Raw genomic sequence first — 20,243 nt, 5'->3', positions numbered from 1 at the left:
CGCGGTCCCCCCATATAACTTTTTTTTTTCTTCCAACTTATCAAAACGGGCCGTTTCATTTTTTCTTTTTTTTTTTTTGTAATTTTTTTTTTACCCAAACGACGTCGTTTGGCGTGGTTGTGTTGAAAAAAAAAAGCAATCAATTTAGTCAGCTCTGCAAGTGCAGAGCAGAACACCGGAGAGGAGAGTCGGAGACAAAGAGCAGTGGCAGGGGAGGGGCAAAACCAGCGCTCTAGGCTTGTTTTTCCGGCTAGGGGAGTGGCGGACGCCACTCCTCGCCCTCACGTGAAACCCTTGCATAACTGTTTAGTTGAAGTGACTCAAAGGTTGCAGACAATATAGTAGTCCAGGGGCGTGGGCTGGTTTTGTCGGATTGTTTATTGTGAATGACTTGTCATATTTATGCGGTCTGTTCTGAAAACTGCAACTCGGCTTGAATAATGTTTGCGTTATTGTCATTTACCTTTAGTCTGCAGATTCCACTGCTTGAGCGGTCTTGTTTATCTTATCTACCATAAAATAATAGAGATACTGCCGTTTATAAGAGTATTTATTTTCACTTATAAGTTAAAATTTTAGGTTCGATTCTAATAAAAAGTTTATAGCTAGTTTGGAAGTTTTTTTAATATGATTAAAAGTGTTTTTTTGATGAAAATATTTTTGAAATCAATTTTTAATAATCAAAGTGAATTCGAAAGACGCATTTAAAGTGCTTTTTGTAAAAAGTATACATATGATGGTTTTTTCGAAAAACATTATAGGTGATTTTGAAACCCAAAATTAATTTTCACAAAAGCAGTTTTTGTCGTTTTAAATACACTTATTCGAATCAAATTATTATAATTTTTTCACTACGATAGTAAATAATAATAATGGGTCATGATTTTGACGCTTTGAGCTTCATGGACCTCTTTTAACTTATAAGGAAAGAATTGGCATGGGAAAGTTGGAGTGAGGAGAGGATCCGACGATCCTTTAATCACATATGTTCATCTTATATCGTGCGATTAATTTTTATCAAGTATTGTTTATATTTAATTTTAAATAAAGGAATTTACAATAATTTATAACCGCATGATGTACGATGAACGGATGTGATTAAGAATTTCCGAAATCCTCACAAAGAGGATCCGGATCCTCACTCGGAAAGTTGTTGACAAGATTCCAAATCTTGTGACTGGATCACATATATTCTATCATTTCACACTGACCTTCAATACGTTAAACAGAACTCAAAAGTATCTAGCATTCCACAGTGCCTTGAGTATTAAGCAAATTACAAGGGACGAGAGAGTGATGGGTTCCATGGAAGCAGTGGGTGAAGATGTCCAGCCGAGAAGTTACTGGAGATGCAGCAAACAAGATTTCCTGCCCGAAGAATCCTTTCAGAATTGGAGCACATACGGAGCGGCCCTGTCACAAACAGGCCACAGGTTCAAGAACCGTCTCCTCAGCAGATCGAATGACAACGATGAGATTCGGGAGCTTCGGAAGCAAAGCGAGAACGACATGAAGCGCTGCCTCACGTGGTGGGATCTCATCTGGTTCGGGTTTGGTTCGGTCATTGGTGCAGGCATCTTTGTGCTTACTGGCCAAGAAACTCATAAGCATGCTGGACCGGCTATTGTCTTGTCCTACGTTGCGTCTGGTATCTCGGCAATGCTCTCTGTCTTCTGCTACACAGAGTTTTCGGTAGAAGTCCCGGTGGCTGGCGGAGCCTTTGCTTACCTGCGGATAGAACTGGGGGACTTTGTTGCATTCATAACAGCAGGAAACATACTTCTAGAGAGCATTGTCGGAAGTGCAGCAGTTGCTAGAGCATGGACTTCTTACTTCACAACGCTCTTGAATCGTCCTTCCAACTCGCTACGCATCCACACAAATCTGGCGGAGGGGTTCAATCTGCTGGACCCGATAGCCGTCGCTGTACTAGCAATAGCTGCAACAATTGCAATGATCAGCACAAGGAAGACCTCTTACTTGAACTGGATAGCATCTGCAGTCAATAACGTTATAATTTTGTTTGTGATAGTTGCAGCGTTTGTCCACGCCAAGCCGTCGAATTTGAAGCCCTTTTTTCCCTTTGGGGCCAAAGGAGTCTTTCAGGCAGCTGCAATTGTTTACTTTGCTTATGGAGGATTTGACAATATCGCCACCATGGCTGAAGAAACAAAAAATCCATCCAGAGACATACCGCTGGGATTGCTTGGATCAATGACAATCATCACCGTCGTATACTGTTTAATGGCACTTTCACTGCCTATGATGCAGAAATACACAGATATAGACCCAAATGCAGCCTACTCTGTGGCATTTCAAAGCGTTGGCATGACATGGGCCAAGTACCTGGTAGCTTTTGGTGCGCTTAAGGGAATGACCACTGTTCTACTGGTTGGGACACTTGGACAGGCACGGTATATCACTCATATTGCACGAGCCCACATGATTCCACCATGGTTTGCTCTTGTTCATCCGAAGACAGGAACCCCCATAAACGCTACAGTTATGATTGCCATCGCAAGTGGCTGCATCGCTTTCTTTTCGAGCTTGGATGTCTTGGCAAGCCTGTTATCAGTGAGCACGCTCTTTATCTTCATGATGATGGCAGTCGCACTTCTAGTGAGGAGATACTATGTGAGAGAAATCACCCCACAACAACACCTCTTGAAGCTAGTAAGTTTCTTGGTGATCATTATTGCTTCCTCAATGGGGACTTCAGCTTACTGGGGGCTGAATCCCAACGGTTGGGTTGGCTACGTCGTGACGGTTCCTCTTTGGTTCTTTGGGACTTTAGCGATGGCGGTGTTTTTACCTCAACAAAGGTCACCAAAAGTTTGGGGAGTTCCGCTGGTTCCTTGGTTGCCATCCTTGTCAATCGCGACAAACATCTTCCTTATGGGATCCTTGGGTCCTGAAGCTTTTGAAAGATTTGGAATCTGTACTGTGGTAATGCTTATTTACTACGTCTTCTTTGGTCTGCATGCAACTTACGATATGGCGCATAAGCAAGACACGCCAGAATCCCTGAAAGTCGATGGCGGCAATATCAGAGAGAAGGCAGAGCCTTGAAATCATACTACTCTCTGAATGTTTGTATGAATGCTGCTTCAGTTTCTTTTTCATGTTATGATGCAACGTGTTCCGAGTAAAAATTGTGCTTAGTGTAACAGTAACTATACTACTTGCAGCAATGTGATGATTACTTGTAAAAGAGTATCAAATGTCAGAATAATGCTGGAAATAGAATGCAAGCTGAACATATGAAAAATATGAACAAATGCATTAATCTGCGTACAAAAGTTAAAATATATAAGGCTGGGTTCATGGCATCCTTGCCACGGTAGGAAGAAAGAAAGCGCACCGATACAAATAGCTATGTGGAGATTTTGTTTTGTAATATGCAATCTACAATCAATTGACAGTTGAAGTTTGTTGTTCACTTTTGCTCAGTCTTCTCAGCAATGAAAGCGGTACAAAATAGAAAGAGAGAGTTAATTCTCAGACACATTTCACCACTAACCCAACGGTGTCACTACAATGCAAATAGCTATGGGAAATTCGATATGCCAGTAAAAGTTGTTCCACTTTTTAGCATTAATACTTTAATAGCTATCTAGTCTTGGACACAAAATGGAAAGAAAAAAAAATGAAATAAGAGTAATTCCAGGTTCAAAAAAATCGATGACCATAACATGTCAGGCATAAGATGAAGAGATCAGTCTTCAAGTCTGTACCTGACTCCAAATTCACCTTTTTACCAACAGACATTTCAATATTCTCCAACAAGCTTATTGCCCCAGGTCGACCTGCACCAACTTAGAACCAAGGAAAATTCAAAATTTAGTTGTCTGTCTTTTCTGAAGAAAAAAAGAAGAAGTAAATGCCTAATAAGAGATTTGATTGCAGTTAGTATAGTTTCAGTCAAGTACCTTTGCCATCTGCAGATTTGACCTATGCTGCTTAGAGGAATGAACTATTTTGCACACTTCATAAAACAGCTGTCCAAACATCACAATTTGCAAGAGTGCCGACTGTAAGAGACCGTGAAGCAAATCCACTTTTTCAGAAGTTTCATATGAGAACAATTTGGTAGAAAGAAACGTAAAGCAGATAATGCCAATGGTAGTAATTCTAAGTACCTATGAAAGGCTGGATCACATATATCATTAATCCTTCAACCAAAAGTTAGCCTCATTATTTCCAATAGATGGTTTCCTTCTCCAAAACAATGGACAGAAACTGAAATATGCCAACCAAATATGAAAATTATTTTGTAGAACGATCATTGATATTAAAGTAACATTACTCTACGCAGCAGAAACCAATATTGATATTCCATTCCTTGGCATACTATGTGCCCTTATATCCAAAGACAAACTTATATTATCAACAATCTTCTAAGTTACAGCGTAGACCGCCAACTATATAAGGCAACGTACTGCATGCCAGTAAAGTTTAGATTATGTGAGAAAATATGGGAGATTGAAATGAAAAGACATCACCTCCTGTTTTTTACTCTGAAGAGTTTAATACCTAGCTATGACAACCAAAGTAAGAAAGAAATAGTTCCAGTCACCGTCTAACCAAGCTTTGATCAGAAAAAATAAAATAAAAGCCTTACTTTAAGACTAGCAATATAGGCTGCTCCAACATTTGTCAATGGCTGCTCTAACCTTCTTAGGCTTGCAAAGCTCTTGCACAACTTTTGTCCACACAGAGGCTTTGGGTGGCAAAAACTTTTTAAGCATTACTTCCACAATCTGGGAAGCACCTACTATCCTCTGCTGCTTAAATAGACGGACAACAAGCTCATTTAGGAACTCCCTTCCATCTTGAGGCGGGTTGAGCTTTTCTCTCAAAGTTCTCAGGAAGATGTCACACGTAACTGAATCGGGATCACAACCCCTATCCAGCATTCTATTTAAAATATCAATGGCAAGGGAGATATTACTCTGCTTGCAGATAGCATCGAAAAGTATGTTAAAAGTGATAACATCTGGTTGACATTCAGGCTCCTGACAAAGCATTTCATTGAAAAGTTTCAAACCCTGCTCAACCAAACCATCGTTGCAAAGGCCATGAATCATTGAACTATAAGCCACAACATCAGGTTTATGTCCACTTCCCAACATCTTCTGCCATGCCATCAGGGCCTCTTTGAGTTGCCCATCCTTGCATAAACCATGAATTAGGACACTGTAACACACCTCATTTTGCATAAAATTCTTGTTTGCCATATCATTCCACAAACGAATGGCTTTTTGACTCTGACCCGTCTGAAAGAACCCCCTCATTAAGGAGCTATAAGTGAAGGAATTGGGCATGTAACCATTACTCACCATCTCACAGAATACTTCCTTGGCTTCATCTGGTTTTCCTTCTCGACAAAGGCCATCTATCAGAGCACTATAGACAACAGTGTTGGGTTTACATCCCTTCTCCATCATCTCCTTCCACAATGTCATTGCATCATCAGATTTTCCCTCCTTGAACAGTCCACTAAGAAGGACCGAATAAATATACTCATTTGCATGACGCCCTCTTTCCTCCATAGAGATCAACACTCGAGCCCCATCAACTGCTCGTCCTTGCTTAACAAGTCCATTGATGATTGTTCCGTATGTCACATCATTAGGCACACATTTATTTGAAATCATTCGATCCAAAAGACTAACTGCCTTGTCCAACTTACCCTTGAGACACAAACCATGAATAAGGGTGTTATAAGTGACTTCATTTGGAACACAGCCTTTGAGAAACATATTATCAACAAGCTTCGCTGCACGTGCCAAGTCACCCTTCTTGCACAATGCGTTTATTAACACATTAAAAGTCATAGGACTCGGCAAGCACCCCTCAATTTGCATTTCATCCAACAAAAAAACCGCTTCGTCAATCCTATTATCCTTGCATAACCCATCCATCAATGTACAATACGTGAAAACATCAGGAGTGCAATTCCTACTCGGCATTTCTCTAAACAATTCGACCGCTCTATCAACCAATCCAAACTTACACATGGCCTTGATAATCAGATTATAACTGAGTACATTGGGCGAAATGTTCATGTTTGCAGTACCAACAACACGGGAATAAAACTCTATAGCATGAGAATAATGGCCCTCCTGTATAATGACATTAAGAACCGAATTAAACGACTTAACAGTTCGTCTACACTGAAATTCATCCACCATTCTGTAAAACAATTCTACAGCTTTATTGGGCAAATGCGCTTTTCCAAAAGCTCTAAACATCAGAATAAAACTCTTCTCAATGAAAACCCGCCTTTCCTTCTTCATTCGATCCAAAACCTGCTCCAAGGACCGAAAATCACCCGAATTCGCGTAATTCTCAATGAGTGAATAAAATGTCGAATCACCCGATCTGTAAGAACCCAATTTGGCACCTTTCCTGAACATTTCATCAGAAATTGGGGGCTGGATTTCGTCATTGTTTACAGGTTCGGCTTCGAGAGTTTGGTTGGATGGAATTGCAACAACTGAATAGTGAGAGAGAAGTGAAGAAGTTAACAACTCACATGGCGGGATTGCATAAAGACCCAGCTTCCAAACGCCCTGTGGGATTGAGCTGCCGAGGAGCTTCGAGTAGTAAGTTGAGCATTTTGGCATGGGATTAGAAGGGTTTCTTCTGGGTTTTGGATTGAAACCTGCATAAATCTCCAAATGGGTTGAGAGATACCGGAATCAAAATACTGGGTCTTGATGCGTTTTTTGGCGTTTCAGATAGACACGAACTCTCCGAGTGAACTCGCTGAGTGGTCTCAGAATACCACACAGTCCTTTAAACCAGAGCAGCAGAAAGAAGGAAGGTAAGGTGAAGAAATCCTGGCTGGTCGGAAGAAGAAGGAGACGCCGGTAAGGGATTACTTTGCCGAATAAAGCCTTTGGTTAAAGGTTAAACCCCATGTCCCTTCTTAACATGGGGATGACATGCGGAGCCGTTAGATCTCCTTATAATGAGATCGTGCGGTTAATAATTAAACATGCCTCAGCGCTCCCATTTGAATACCAAAGTTCCAAAACACGATTGGAAGAATCCGAGTGCGTCTTTTGTTCATAGAGAATGATTTACATGAAACGGATATACTGTTACTCTCATACTAAATAATATATTAATATGTGTAAGATTTCCTCCACCTAACAATAAATTATTGAATTAGAATATCACGTGACGGTAAATTCATTTTATGTAAGTTCTTCTCTTATTCGTGAGTTTGAAAGATGTTTTTGTGATTTGGGTAAGTTGGGTAGAACATTACGTTAGTCCTCTTACGCAATTGCACTTGAGTTCAAATTTCCTTATCTGTCTCGACCTTTTGGCTAAGATCAAGTGCAAGAGTCGCTCATACGTCGCATTACAGGACGTGAAAGCCGCCACCGGCGGCTGCGGTGTCCAGTACAACACTGCAGCCGGCACTCACTTCCACATAAAATCGTAGAACATGTGAATGATGAGGATGTCGGGCAAGCAGCCGAGCGTCAGTGGAAGGCAATGGTGGAGGACATGAGGATCAACTTAGAAAACCAACGGAAGGGCAAAGGCAAGAAAGAAGAATTTGAGCAACTGCTCGGCTGTTCGTGATGTCTTCCCCGAAAGGATGCTCGGGGCCGGCAGGGATGGATCGATAGGTTTGGGACTGTTGGTGTCCGAATTGACAAAGAGCCGGCATGGAAAGGAAAGGTGATCAACTTCAGCAGAAACCCCGTGTTGCATTCCATACGAGGCCATGGTCTCAAGTCCAAGTGCGAGTCTGTGAGCAAAATGGACTGCCCGGATTGGGAGGTTCAGTTCCAGGTCTACGTTAGTGCCTTGTACAAAGCCAGAGGTGGCCACATTCAGCGGTGAAGACGACAATTTAGTCAAGTTGTTCTTGGACAATGATTGGGAAATATGTCCGTACCATGCCATGGAAGCAGCCATCTCTGACCAACCCTTTCAAGCTCTGGTTGTGGTGGACCGACTGTTGTAACCTAATTGTTTTCCAACTCTTATAACCTAGCAGTTACAAGGACTCGCAAATATAACCTACAAGAGTGGTAATATCCCTCTTGCTCTTTAAATATGTAAAACAAGAGTTTAGAACGCTACAGCAAAATGCGATTGTATTATAATTTAAGGGAGAGTTTAGCTAGGACACACGCCAAGAAAGGCATCATCACATATCATTCATCATGATACAAGCAGCCCACTTGTTATTGTACACTAGAAAGCAGTTCTTATTGTCCGTGTAACAGAAAAGTATATATTCTTCGACATTCATGCTGCTGCTTCATCAGTAGAAGAGACTTTGTTTAGGACATAAACCAGATCTCCAACCGTTACGACATTTCCCTTCTGCCCAGTAAGAAAGCTTTTGCAGACTAGGTTCTGCCCAAAGTAGACCTGGAAATCCATTTACTACATGTGAATCACTGCATGGATACTGAAGGAATATGGTGCAAAGCCCTACAATTACTACTTATACTCACCTTTCCTTGCTGTTTTCGCGTTGGACGCAAAACTGTATCAGATCGGATTTTATTAAGAGTGTTATTTGGCTCAGGCCCTGCAATGCCAGTGTCTTGATTGATCGTAGGTACCTTAAAAACACGAAAATTCATTTCTAAACATCAGACGATTCATATTAGTCTTTCTGAAATGCTCAGCTCTTAGTATGATTTTGAGACAAGTGTTACATAAATGTTTTTATGTAATTTAGCTTGAGTGTCACCACATAGAAACAAATGCAGAAAGGGTAAGAATCTTAACCTTACAACGAGAGCATAGCTTGACACCGAGAAATGTGAGTTTGTCTATTTTGATTTCTGTCCACAAGTCCTCAGAAAATGGTTCGCAACCATCAACAAGAATACTGTGACATGCAAGTAAGAGTTTTCAAGATTCAAAACTGTGAGTATCTATATAAATATATGTTATAACACCGATAACAATTTTGGTAGAGTAGAAAATTACTTGGGTGCTGAAACATGTCATTGAAAGTTCAGAAATTTGGATGCTTATTAACGAATAAACAGATGGAACAAAATTTAAAATTACTTGGGTCTAAAACGGTTAATTGGTATGGGTTCCCTCAGAAGCTGATTAAGTGCATCCATTGATCCCTACGAAATACGTAATGACAAGTTCCAGATTAGAGCTTCCCTCTTAAAAGCAAAAGGACGTACTTATCACATTGCAACTTAACTAACCTGAGATATTAGCATGTAAGGATACTTGTCGGAGAACATGGTTTTGTATCCTGGAGCGTATTCGGGTTCCACAGGCCTAGTTTCTGAAACTGCATTGGAACACAGTGCAGGCAGATTAATTATCACTTAGTTTTGTCCTAATCATACCTACCTGAGTGCACCACACTGAATGCTATTGCATCTTCAAATTGATTTTCCTAACCGGAATTATGTTTTACAGATACTTGCAGGTTTTGATTGATCACCCCTAGTTGGTGCGCTCAGTGCCCAACTCTTTGAAAGCACCATTATAAAGTCTACCTGTATTAAAGCGAACAAGTCGACTGGGTTTCCCAATATAATCTGAAAACCATTTTGACGCAGCATCTCCTTCATCTAATGCAGAACCAGACCATTCCCACATGGAAACCCCATCTGCTTTTTCTCGTGGTGCACTCAATGAAACCTTAAGTACATCCATGCCAGGTGCTTTCAGTACTGCAAAAAGAATGACAGTTCGCTATTCAATTTAATAACTTCAACAGAACCCAATGAATGTTGAAAGGTACTGAGCACAATGACCATATGCTATGAACAACTACTTTGATTGCCAGTACATCATCGAAATGATTATTTTTTACTACAAAGGGTGAATGAACTTGAAACCAAATTCTATATGGGCGAAGAAACAATGATAATATAATATACAACAAAAGAATGTGACTACTTCCAAGTATAAGAAGGAGATTAAAATTCCGAAAAGAGTAAAGCTCCACTTCAACATCCAACTAAGCATCACTAATTACAGAAACAGGTACATATCACGTGAGAATTTGATCACTAGTTAGGAGAAAGACATCTGAGTAAATCACCACATCTCCTGCTTAAGGATAAAGTTTTTCGGCTACAGAGGGCATACACACAGTAAAAAATGAGGGAAAACAAACTTTGTAGCAAAACAGAAAATTACTTTCTTTTTACCTAGATAAGAGCTTTTGGTAGGTTCCCAACCCTCGACAAACGCCTCATTTGGCAGCTCTACCTCAACCAAAGCAAGCTTTGGTTCAACTCTTTGAGTATATGCCCTTCCCTTGGAGTTTACAACTAACCACTGCCGATCCCATCGAAATCCTGTACATCCAAAACATATTGGAAAAATCAAACATGCCCTGCACTTCGCAATCCAACCAACAATCTTCATTTCAATAATTTATTCCCTGTTACCAAATTAAGAAATATAAAGGACCATCAATCAATAGTGTAAGAAACAGTAAATTCAGCTAAAATTTGTGCTTTTGTGGATGCATTCATTTGCCAGCTCCTATGGATTAACTGAATAACTAAAGTGATCGAATTCGCGTAAGAAGGATAATCAAAATGTTACAAAACCATATTTTCCAAAACCCAATTAGAGCCTCCTGCATACTACTCTTCTCATATGTTTTTCCCCTCCTAGAAAATCAGTGGGTAAAAGAAAACTCCCAGCTTTAATCATGTACATAGAATAATCCAACAAACCGATAACAGCACTAGAAAAAGTATGGGCGACCCCAAGCCTACAAGGCTCCCTACTTTGTGAGGGTCGGAAGACGTCTATCGCACACAGCCTTACCTTTGCAAAGAGGCTGTTTCTGCGACTCGAAAAGGCATGGAAATAAAAATAACTAATTTCATGTATAATTTCAACAAATAGGGAGGAAACTCAATTGGGTCAATTTAATATGGATCCTTAATTTAACTTAATCATGCAAACAATTTGATTTAAAAGCTAAATGATCATTTCCTTCTGGTGCTCAAGAAAGACACAGACTTTCATGTACTTTTCAATCATATAGTAAAATAGATTCAACTGGTTCAACAGAAATATCACTAGTGAAATTGAAACTGGAAGAAATGAGAGTAATAGAGAGAAGGATTGACCGTTGTGAATTATTACATACCAGTTGGAGTGAGAGGAGCTTGGGACACTGAAATTCCGCGGCATGATTTTACTGGGTATATGAAGATTGATGAGACCTTGGCTATGGCTTCTGCTGCTCCTGCCTTCTCCATCCTCTCTCTCTCTCTCTCTCTCTCTCTCTCTCTCTAACATTCAAATTTCGGAAAAGGTCCTTTCGGAGTGACGAGCTATCACTTCGTTTTAGTAGTGGGGTAATCTAGACTTAGAAAATGAACCTACCCAATTTGTTTTTCAATACCGACAAAACTTGGCTGCTTAATAGTTAGCGGGAAGTCCTGCTGAATAGTCATTGTGGCTGCTCACCAGTTTGGACGTATGTGACATGTCCACTGTTTTTTTTCTTTCTTAAAAAAGTTTTGTAATATTAAAATATCATGTAAAGAACTAAAATACCTTTATACCCCCGTTCAATTTGTCCAGTCTTCTCTCTTTCCTTTATTTTGTTCACATACCCCAACTTTGTTTTGTTCCTCTTCTTGGCAAAAGCTCATGCACGCACCATTTTTCGTTTTCAAGTTTAAGCAAATTTAATTAATGGGTTCTTTATTTATTTTTTATTTTTTTACTTGTATAAAAGATTAGAATAACTATTTTAGAAAGCAGATATGTCAATTCAAAGACAATAGACAATTACAAGTTATTTTAACTTAAGATAGTACAATTCAAAAGGAAAATGGTGCAACCTCCACTTCAATTTTTTATAATGCGCAAAATTTGCCAAAAACAAAAAGAAATATCTTCCAATTTTTTCTTCATGTTGGAGGACGCCAAAATAATAGGTGGATACTCCACACCTCCAATTTTCCATTTTACAAAAAATCTACAAATGAAAATCCTGTTCAATTTCCATTTTGTTTGGCTCTTTCATCTTGTGAAAATGCATGGAAATTTGTTGTTGATTCCTACAAACAAAAAGTCAAGCGGCTAAATATATAATAGGATCAACATTTTCTACACATCTATATTTGTTTGTATGTATTATAGTTGTCGTATATGTAATATTCACATTAAGCAGTTGAGTGAAGGAGATATTTTGTTGCCAACATGTAATCTCGTCCAAACTTCCGGAAGTTAAAAATGAAAACTTGGTTTTCTTTGGTATATCCTATGAGAGGCAAAAGAAAAAAAAATGAGTGTTGAAATTAATATATTAGAAAATCAAAACAGGATAAAATAAGTTGACAAGCTAAAAATTCTTTCAAAGTAAGGCAATACATTGGTGCACTGAATTCCATGTGTAGCTTGAAATTGTTGTTCTGAACCAATTCCAACATTGACATATCCCTACATTTATGTTTAAAGAGTAAGTTTGTATTCTCAAGCTCAACTTTTATGTCTAGAAATTAAATTTTGATATAACTTCATTAAAATTAAAAGAGTTAAAAGTCCTTACTTGAGACAAGCTATCAAATAAATGAGCCTCATGTCCTACACCCTGGATTGTTTGTGAACTTTCACCTGTGCAAGTAAATTCCTACAAAAAATTTTGACCAAAAAAAAAATTACATTTGCAAGATAATACATTAATCACTTTGCACATGCACAAAATACAATTTAGGTACCTCCATAGCTATTTGTCGTCTTGCAGGAGTTTTTTTACTCTTGGATGTCGACTTAGACCTTTTTTGTTCAAGCGGATCCTTCAGTTGACCGTGTGGATGTCCGACTATAGCTTTTCTCTCAACTCCATAAACAATTGTTGTTTCACAATTATTAGGCTCAACCATTATCTCAACATGTTCTTTACCAGTTGAATCAACCTTGCCTTTCAAATTTTGAACACCACTTGTGCAATCTTTTTCACCAAGGCTTTTCTTTTTTTTCTTCCAAGCCTTTAAGCTTCTCAATTGAACGATGATGTGCATACTCAGTTAACTTGTCATGTTCTGCAGCTAAGGAAGCAATTTCACGAAAATTGCGACACAAATGACTATAACGCTTTCCCATAGATTCTTTAGGATTATCATGAGCACCCACTCCATGGTAATCTTTCATACTTCTAGCCTTTGCCGCTTTTGTCCATCGATTTCATATGTAATGGGATGGGGATTTTTTTCACATTCTTTTTATCAAGCGCTTTGAGTGCATGACCACATAAAATCCCAACAAAAGAGAATTTCATACAGCTACAATCAACTATCTGTGTTGAAGCTTCAAATTTAACCAAGTGTTATTGACGTTTACTAGCACAAAAATACTCTGCACTCCGTAATCATCTCAGACTTATCAATTTTGTGAATACTACAACCAAGAAGCATGTATACTCTATATACTACAACCAAGAAGCATGTATACTCTTTTTGGAAAAGTTTAAATACCTCTGGGGTATAAACCTTCACCGCTTGCTGCAACATTTCTACATTTGCTAATAATATAGGACAAGTCTCCATCATCATGAAATCAGCAAGTAATTCTTGATATCTTCGATATGGCAACACTCTCTCATAATGCTCAAAGAATCGTAGAAAATCATGTTTAGGCTTCAAATATTTTTTTAAGACGTTGTTCATAGATTCACTATGTTGTGTGCTCTTCATGTCCGCAGTGAAAGTATGCCGTCCATACACCGAATCCCATTTTTCTCGCAAGTTAAATATGTCATGAAACCAATTGTTGTTTTGAAGGCTATATTTCTCAAGCATATTATTCCATGCTAGTAGCCACTGATTTTCATCTTCATAATCATATACACATGTGCTGGAATCATGAGCAAATTCTGTTGATCTATGAAAAACATGGCTCAAATTCTTGGCTGCATTTTGATAAATGTGCCAAACACATAATCGATGACAAGTTTCAGGAAATACTTCAAATATTTCCCTTGACATTGCAACCGATTGATCTGTAAGAATTGTTCTTTGTTGTTTTCCGAACATTGCTGAGAGAAAAGTATTAAATAGCCACAAAAAAGAAGTTGTAGTTTCATTATACAACAAAGCTACACCAAATACTACAGCTTGCTTATGATGGTTAACTCCAACAAATGGTGCAAATGGTCGACCATATTCGTTAGTTTGATAAGTGGTATCAAAGCACACAACATCACCAAAGAGATTATAATCACTTACCGAATGTGCATTAGCCCAAAATATGTTTGTGATCATATCATCATCATCAACTTGCATTGCATAAAAATAGGAGGAGTTTTTCGAGTGCATTTTTTGAAAATAATGCAATATAGCACCAACATCTCATTTTTTTCATTTTATTCTTTCGCTTGCTCTGTATATAATTCCTATAATCTTTATCCAAAAATCCAAGATTGTCATGACTCCAACTTCTATTCTCATTAGGTCCACAGTTGCTTTAATAGGTAATCCTGCCTTTTCTGCATCATCAACGTGTGCTTTTTGAGCCTCATACATACTTCTATTGATTTTAAGCATATGCTTCATTGGTATTGCAATTAAATCATGATTATAACCTTCCTCAAATACACAACCCTAAATTTTCCACTTTTCTGAAGTAGACAAGTCATATGTACTCGGGAACCAACTCTTGAAATTGGTTGCGAATAAGTTACAACTTCAGGCAGTTTGTCTTTTTGTCAGTAACCTTCTTTTGAGCAACAATAACTTACTCCTGACACCAAATTCATCTTGTTTTTGTCTAGTGATTTTTCCGTACATTGAAACCACTTTTTCCACCATAATCTACATAAAACTTATATGCACTATCACACGAACTAAATTCCCTTCCAAGTACATCCACATAAACTTTCGGTCTATATAGATTATTCGCAGGTGGATTATTAGTTTGGGGCTCACCTTGTAAATCAACTCCGGAATCACCACATGGCCCATTGATTAAATCTGAAGTATCCATCTCTAGTAATCTGAAAAACAAAAATATTGTGAACAAATGAGTTTTTAAACTTAAACAACCACCACATGAGTATTTAAAAAAAAAAAAACATATTGCTTGCAAATTGATGAATCGAAAAAGACAACTTTGGATTAACTACACAACCCAATGAACCATATAAATGAAAAAGAATTAGCCACTTTTCAAAATGATAGATTATGGGTTTGTATATGCACATTGTACAGGGAACAAGCATCAAATGAAAAGAAAATTAGATGCTTGAAAAACAAGTGAAAGAACAGTAACCCTAAATAACAAGAATTAGAGTCATAATTCCTAAATATCAAAAACCGACTAATTAAATTTGCCAAAACTTGAAATTAAAATGGGTGCATATATACCTGATGTTGCTGATGAGATATGGAGATTAAAAAGAATACATGATTAAGAGGATTGGCTTTTGTCTAAGAAGAGGAACAAAAGAAAAGTTGGGGTCTGTGCGAAACAAAAGATAGGAAAGGGAGAAGACTAGACAAATCGAACCGGGGCATAAGGTTATTTTGGTCCTTTACATAATGTTTTATTATTACATAATTTTTGTAGAAAGGAGAAAAATAGTGGACAAGTGTCAAACTGGTAAGCAGCCATAGTAGCTATTCAACAGGACTTCCTACTAACTATTAAGCAGCCAAGTTTTGTCCTTTCAATATTACTTGATTACTCAAACGATGAGTAGTTATTTCTATTCAAAATGATTCGTTGTCAATTTATAGAATTATGTGTTTATGATCAGAACCGTTCATAATACTAATGTTGTTTTGTTATCAATTGTATAAAAACAGATGAATGGAATTGGAAAAAGTATTACAAACTGTTTATGTATTTGTTATAATAGATTGACTAAAAGATTTTAGTTTTAATTCATTTCTTGCATAATTTTTTTACAATGTGAATCATAATATAAACGATTTTGATCATAAACACAAAGTCTATGATTAAAACATAGAGTTTTTAAATAGCCAAGCATTGTTCGAAAAAGGCCAAACTTTGTTGATGCTTCCATACCATGAAAAGGGTGTGCAAAACATGTGACATAATAAGAAAGCATGTTGAAAATATGCAGACACATGTGAAAGAATGGTTCCGCATGTTTGTTGTATGTCACATTGAAAGAGCTCCCAAGTGTAGAGGTGTGGATGAGGACACATTTCTGGGTGCTCATACATGCTTTTCATAAGACACAATGAGTTATTCAGTTCAAGACATCAAACGAGCCCAAACTCACGTTTGTATGCATAAATAAACTTTCATATGAATGCAGTGAGTCTGCCAGTTCTAGACATCGAATGAGTTCAAAATACTAAAATGTGCATGTTCTCATACTTAAATATGTAGATACATGTGAGAATGGTCCTACAATGAAGAAATGCTCAACGAGTATATTTTCTTAAGGGATTTTGTGTAAGTACCATTTGAATTTGTAACATGTGCAATAATACTACATAAACTTTCAATTTTTAATTTTTACCACCTGGACTCTTTTAACTATTGGAATTTATCACCTACATTACTTTCCATCCATTTTTACCGTTAAAACATGCAGTATTTACCATAATTTGGGAGTTCCCCAGCAAATCTGAACTCATTATTCTCCATCTTTCTTCACTTAGTGCCAATGTAGATGCCAGCAATCAATTTTCACTTCAATTATTCAACAACCATTGCCAAAATTAAACTCGAAATCAACTTCTCATTTCTGTTCATGACTTGACTCCAACGCCGCTACACAAACAATGCCTTTTGCCTTTGTACAAATTAATTCCAGCGAGCCTTGAGAATTAAATCAAAAAAAAATATACCCCCATGTGAAGGGTGTGTGACATGTTTTAACAACAAATAGATGAAAAGTAACGTAGGTGGTAGATTCCAACAGTTAAGAGAGCTCAGGTGGTAAAAATTAAAAATTAAAAGTTTAGGTGGTATTAGCGCACATACTTACAAGTTCATATGGTACTTATGCAAATCATCTTTTCTTATTGAAAGAAGTTTCGAGTTCAGATAATTGTATTTGAGTTCAATTGAAGAATATAACAAATTGCATTTAAACACTAATGGAGTAACAAAATTAGGGAAAAGACAAGTGAGCAAGCATAAATTGAAGGTCTTTTTTTCTTTTGGATAGTTTGATTTATGAAAATCTCATTAAACCACAAAATAAAATTTTAAAATTGGTCAAATTATAATGAAGGGAAAATAAAAAAGATAAAATTCTATCAAGTGGGCCCAACCCTTATCCCTTCGGTACATGAACTATGCAACTCTTTTCCGTTTTAGAACCAATCCAGTAACTGCTCCAACTGTAATAACTACCAAATGTCCTCCTCCTACACTCAACTGCTCACACCTCTCTCTGGCCCCTTACCTTCCCAACCACTTTCTGCCCTCCAAATCCACCAACCCACAACTCTCAAAACACACACTCTAAAGCCCTCTCCTTTACTCAACCCACCCACCACCACCACGGGCGGCGGTTCTGCACCGAAACTCGCATCCCACTCCTCTCGCACTCCGGCCACATGGGTCGAGACCCTCCGCTCCCAAACCCGGTCCAATCATTTCCGAGAAGCCATTTCTACGTACATCGAAATGACTCTTTCAGGTGTGGCACCCGACAACTTTGCTTTCCCTGCAGTTCTGAAGGCCGTCACGGGGATTCAGGACTTGAATTTGGGGAAACAGATTCATGCCCATGTTGTGAAATTCGGGTATGGGTTATCCTCGGTGACCGTGGCTAATACCCTTGTAAATGTGTATGGGAAATGTGGAGATATTGGAGATGCATGCAAAGTGTTCGATGGAATAACTGACAGAGACCAAGTTTCTTGGAATTCCATGATTGCTGCGTTGTGTCGGATCGAGGAATGGGAACTCGCTCTCGATGCGTTTAGGTCGATGTTATTGGAGAATATGGAGCCTAGCTCCTTTACTTTGGTGAGTGTGGCACATGCTTGTTCGAATTTGCATAAGCGTGATGGGTTGCGGCTTGGGAAGCAAGTTCATGCGTATGGTCTGAGAGTGAGTGATTGGAAAACATTTACAATCAATGCTTTATTGGCAATGTATGCTAAATTAGGATTAGTTGAGTACTCGAGAGCTTTGTTTGAGATGTTTGAGGACTGTGACATGGTTTCGTGGAACACAATGATAAGTTCGTTCTCTCAGAACGACCAGTTTATGGAAGCATTAGAGTTCTTCCGCCTTATGGTTCTTGCAGGACTCAAACCAGATGGGGTTACAGTTGCAAGTGTTCTTCCGGCATGTTCTCATCTGGAGATGTTAGATACAGGGAAGGAAATTCATGCTTATGCCTTAAGAACCACTGAATTAAGTGAAAATTCTTATGTTGGTAGTGCTTTAGTTGACATGTATTGCAACTGCCGACAAGTTGGAAGTGGTCGTCAAGTTTTCGACGCTGTCTTGGAGCGGAAAATTCCACTTTGGAATGCAATGATTACTGGCTATGCACAAAATGAGTACGATGAAGAGGCATTGAAACTGTTCCTTGAAATGTATGCTGCCTCCGCGCTTTTCCCAAATTCCACCACAATGTCGAGTATTGTGCCAGCCTGTGTGCGGTCTGAATCATTCGCTGATAAAGAGAGTATCCACGGTTATGTAATAAAGAGGGGTCTGGAGAAGAACAGGTACGTGCAAAATGCACTTGTGGACATGTACTCCAGGTTAGGAAAGACAGTAATTTCAGAAATCATATTTAACAGCATGGAGGCAAAAGACATAGTGTCGTGGAATACCATGATCACTGGTTATGTTATTTCTGGACGCCATGGTGATGCGCTTAATCTGCTATGTGATATGCAAAGAGTAGAAGAAAAGAAGAACACAGATTATACTGGTTATGACAATGAAAAAAGTATTCCTCTTAAACCAAATTCAATAACATTCATGACAATTCTTCCTGGTTGTGCTGCACTGGGAGCACTCGCTAAGGGGAAAGAGATCCATGCTTATGCTATTAGAAACTTATTGGCATTTGATGTTGCAGTAGGAAGTGCGCTGGTTGACATGTATGCGAAATGTGGCTGCATAGGTTTAGCTAGAACTGTGTTTAATCAGATACCAATAAAGAATGTGATCACCTGGAATGTACTTATCATGGCTTATGGAATGCAAGGGAGAGGGGAGGAAGCATTAGAACTACTTAGGGATATGGTGGATGAAGGAAGACGAAACAAAGAGGTAAGGCCTAATGAAGTTACGTTCATTGCACTTTTTGCTGCGTGTAGTCATTCTGGGATGGTTGATGAAGGCCTGAATTTGTTCCGAAAAATGAAAGAGGACTATGGAATTGAACCTGCACCAGATCATTATGCTTGTGTTGTAGACTTGCTTGGTCGGGCTGGTAATGTGGAGGAAGCATATCAATTCATCAACTCTATGCCTTCTCAACTCGATAAAGCAGGTGCTTGGAGTAGCTTGCTTGGTGCCTGTCGAATTCACCAGAATGTAGAGATTGGAGAAGTTGCAGCTAATCATCTCCTGCAGTTGGAGCCTGATGTGGCTAGTCACTACGTTCTACTTTCTAATATCTACTCATCTTCCGGATTCTGGGAAAAGGCAATGGATGTTCGGAGAAAGATGAGGGAATTGGGAGTGAGAAAAGAACCTGGTTATAGTTGGATTGAGTTTGGCGATGAGGTTCATAAGTTTTTGGCTGGAGATTTGTCACACCAACAAAGCAGGCAGCTCCATGAATTTCTCGAAACCCTGTCAGAAAAGATGAAAAGGGAGGGTTATGTGCCTGATACTTCTTGTGTACTTCACAATGTTGACGAGGAGGAGAAAGAAACTCTACTCTGTGGGCATAGCGAGAAACTGGCAATAGCGTTTGGCATTCTCAATACCCGTCCCGGGACTACCATTAGAGTTTCCAAGAACCTTCGAGTTTGTAATGACTGCCACACTGCGTCAAAGTATATCTCAAAGATTACGGACAGGGAGATCATTCTAAGAGACGTAAGAAGGTTCCATCACTTTAAAAATGGAACTTGTTCATGCGGAGATTATTGGTGAGAAAAATGAACATTATTTTGTAAATTTGGTAGCATTCCATTGATTGTGTAAGTTCCCAGAAGCTCTTGTATACACGTCAAGCTTGATGCTCGAGAATCCTTTTCGAAGGTTTCGTGGTAACTTGATTTTCAACGAGAGTTTTGTTTGTGTCATTTTTCAGCCTGTATTATCGTTAATTCCTGATTTGGTTAACATCACAG

At 38.6% G+C, this 20,243-nt stretch overlaps 4 protein-coding genes across 12 annotated transcripts; 2 read left to right on the top strand and 2 right to left on the bottom strand.

Moving 5' to 3' along the window:
- Positions 1 to 1,150: 1,150 nt before the first annotated feature.
- Positions 1,151 to 6,910, bottom strand: LOC103445984 (pentatricopeptide repeat-containing protein At4g20090-like). 8 transcript variants are annotated; one of them, XM_017335261.3, is made up of 5 exons: positions 4,622 to 6,910; positions 4,140 to 4,239; positions 3,930 to 4,031; positions 3,735 to 3,815; positions 1,151 to 3,024 (listed from the first exon to the last, which is right to left on the bottom strand). In XM_017335261.3, exon 1 carries the CDS (start codon positions 6,627 to 6,629, stop codon positions 4,629 to 4,631), a length of 2,001 nt encoding a protein of 666 aa, XP_017190750.1. In that variant the 5' UTR covers positions 6,630 to 6,910; the 3' UTR covers positions 1,151 to 3,024; positions 3,735 to 3,815; positions 3,930 to 4,031; positions 4,140 to 4,239; positions 4,622 to 4,628. The 8 variants fall into 8 exon arrangements, with proteins under 8 accessions (XP_017190750.1, XP_028965937.1, XP_028965939.1 ...); XM_029110104.2 differs by having other exon boundaries at positions 4,674 to 6,906; XM_029110106.2 differs by having other exon boundaries at positions 3,735 to 3,806; positions 4,622 to 6,887.
- LOC103445983 (cationic amino acid transporter 5) lies at positions 1,297 to 3,213 on the top strand. Its single transcript, XM_008385044.4, has one exon. It carries the CDS (start codon positions 1,297 to 1,299, stop codon positions 3,067 to 3,069), a length of 1,773 nt encoding a protein of 590 aa, XP_008383266.1. The 3' UTR covers positions 3,070 to 3,213.
- A 1,186-nt stretch (positions 6,911 to 8,096) lies between the features above and the next one.
- LOC103445982 (uncharacterized) lies at positions 8,097 to 11,374 on the bottom strand. Of its 2 annotated transcripts, none has more exons than XM_008385043.4 (8): positions 11,129 to 11,374; positions 10,170 to 10,319; positions 9,510 to 9,686; positions 9,210 to 9,298; positions 9,058 to 9,122; positions 8,770 to 8,872; positions 8,490 to 8,600; positions 8,097 to 8,403 (listed from the first exon to the last, which is right to left on the bottom strand). In XM_008385043.4, the coding sequence occupies exons 1-8, from the start codon at positions 11,238 to 11,240 to the stop codon at positions 8,278 to 8,280; spliced, it is 933 nt and encodes a 310-aa protein (XP_008383265.1). In that variant the 5' UTR covers positions 11,241 to 11,374; the 3' UTR covers positions 8,097 to 8,277. The 2 variants fall into 2 exon arrangements, with proteins under 2 accessions (XP_008383265.1, XP_028965936.1); XM_029110103.2 differs by having other exon boundaries at positions 10,170 to 10,405; positions 11,129 to 11,350.
- Positions 11,375 to 17,270: 5,896 nt separating this feature from the next.
- On the top strand, positions 17,271 to 20,195 carry LOC103445981 (pentatricopeptide repeat-containing protein At3g57430, chloroplastic). Its single transcript, XM_008385042.4, has one exon. The coding sequence runs from the start codon at positions 17,326 to 17,328 to the stop codon at positions 20,041 to 20,043; it is 2,718 nt and encodes a 905-aa protein (XP_008383264.1). The 5' UTR covers positions 17,271 to 17,325; the 3' UTR covers positions 20,044 to 20,195.
- Positions 20,196 to 20,243: the final 48 nt, after the last annotated feature.

Source organism: Malus domestica, chromosome 10, assembly GCF_042453785.1.
Source record: "Malus domestica chromosome 10, GDT2T_hap1".
Classification (NCBI taxonomy): Eukaryota; Viridiplantae; Streptophyta; class Magnoliopsida; order Rosales; family Rosaceae; genus Malus; species Malus domestica.
This window is presented reverse-complemented; position numbering and strand designations above follow the sequence as displayed.

What these genes read in the sequence shown, in the direction of transcription:
- LOC103445982 (XM_008385043.4), bottom strand. Translation starts at nt 11,240, where the DNA reads ATGGAGAAGGCAGGAGCAGCAGAAGCCATAGCCAAGGTCTCATCAATC. An exon ending in AGCTCCTCTCACTCCAACTG is followed by an intron (nt 10,320 to 11,128) that starts GTATGTAATAAT and finishes TTGGATGTACAG; the next exon opens with GATTTCGATGGGATCGGCAG. An exon ending in ACTTGTTCGCTTTAATACAG is followed by an intron (nt 9,299 to 9,509) that starts GTAGACTTTATA and finishes GTTCCAATGCAG; the next exon opens with TTTCAGAAACTAGGCCTGTG.
- LOC103445981 (XM_008385042.4), top strand. Translation starts at nt 17,326, where the DNA reads ATGTCCTCCTCCTACACTCAACTGCTCACACCTCTCTCTGGCCCCTTA.
- LOC103445984 (XM_017335261.3), bottom strand. Translation starts at nt 6,629, where the DNA reads ATGCCAAAATGCTCAACTTACTACTCGAAGCTCCTCGGCAGCTCAATC.
- LOC103445983 (XM_008385044.4), top strand. Translation starts at nt 1,297, where the DNA reads ATGGGTTCCATGGAAGCAGTGGGTGAAGATGTCCAGCCGAGAAGTTAC.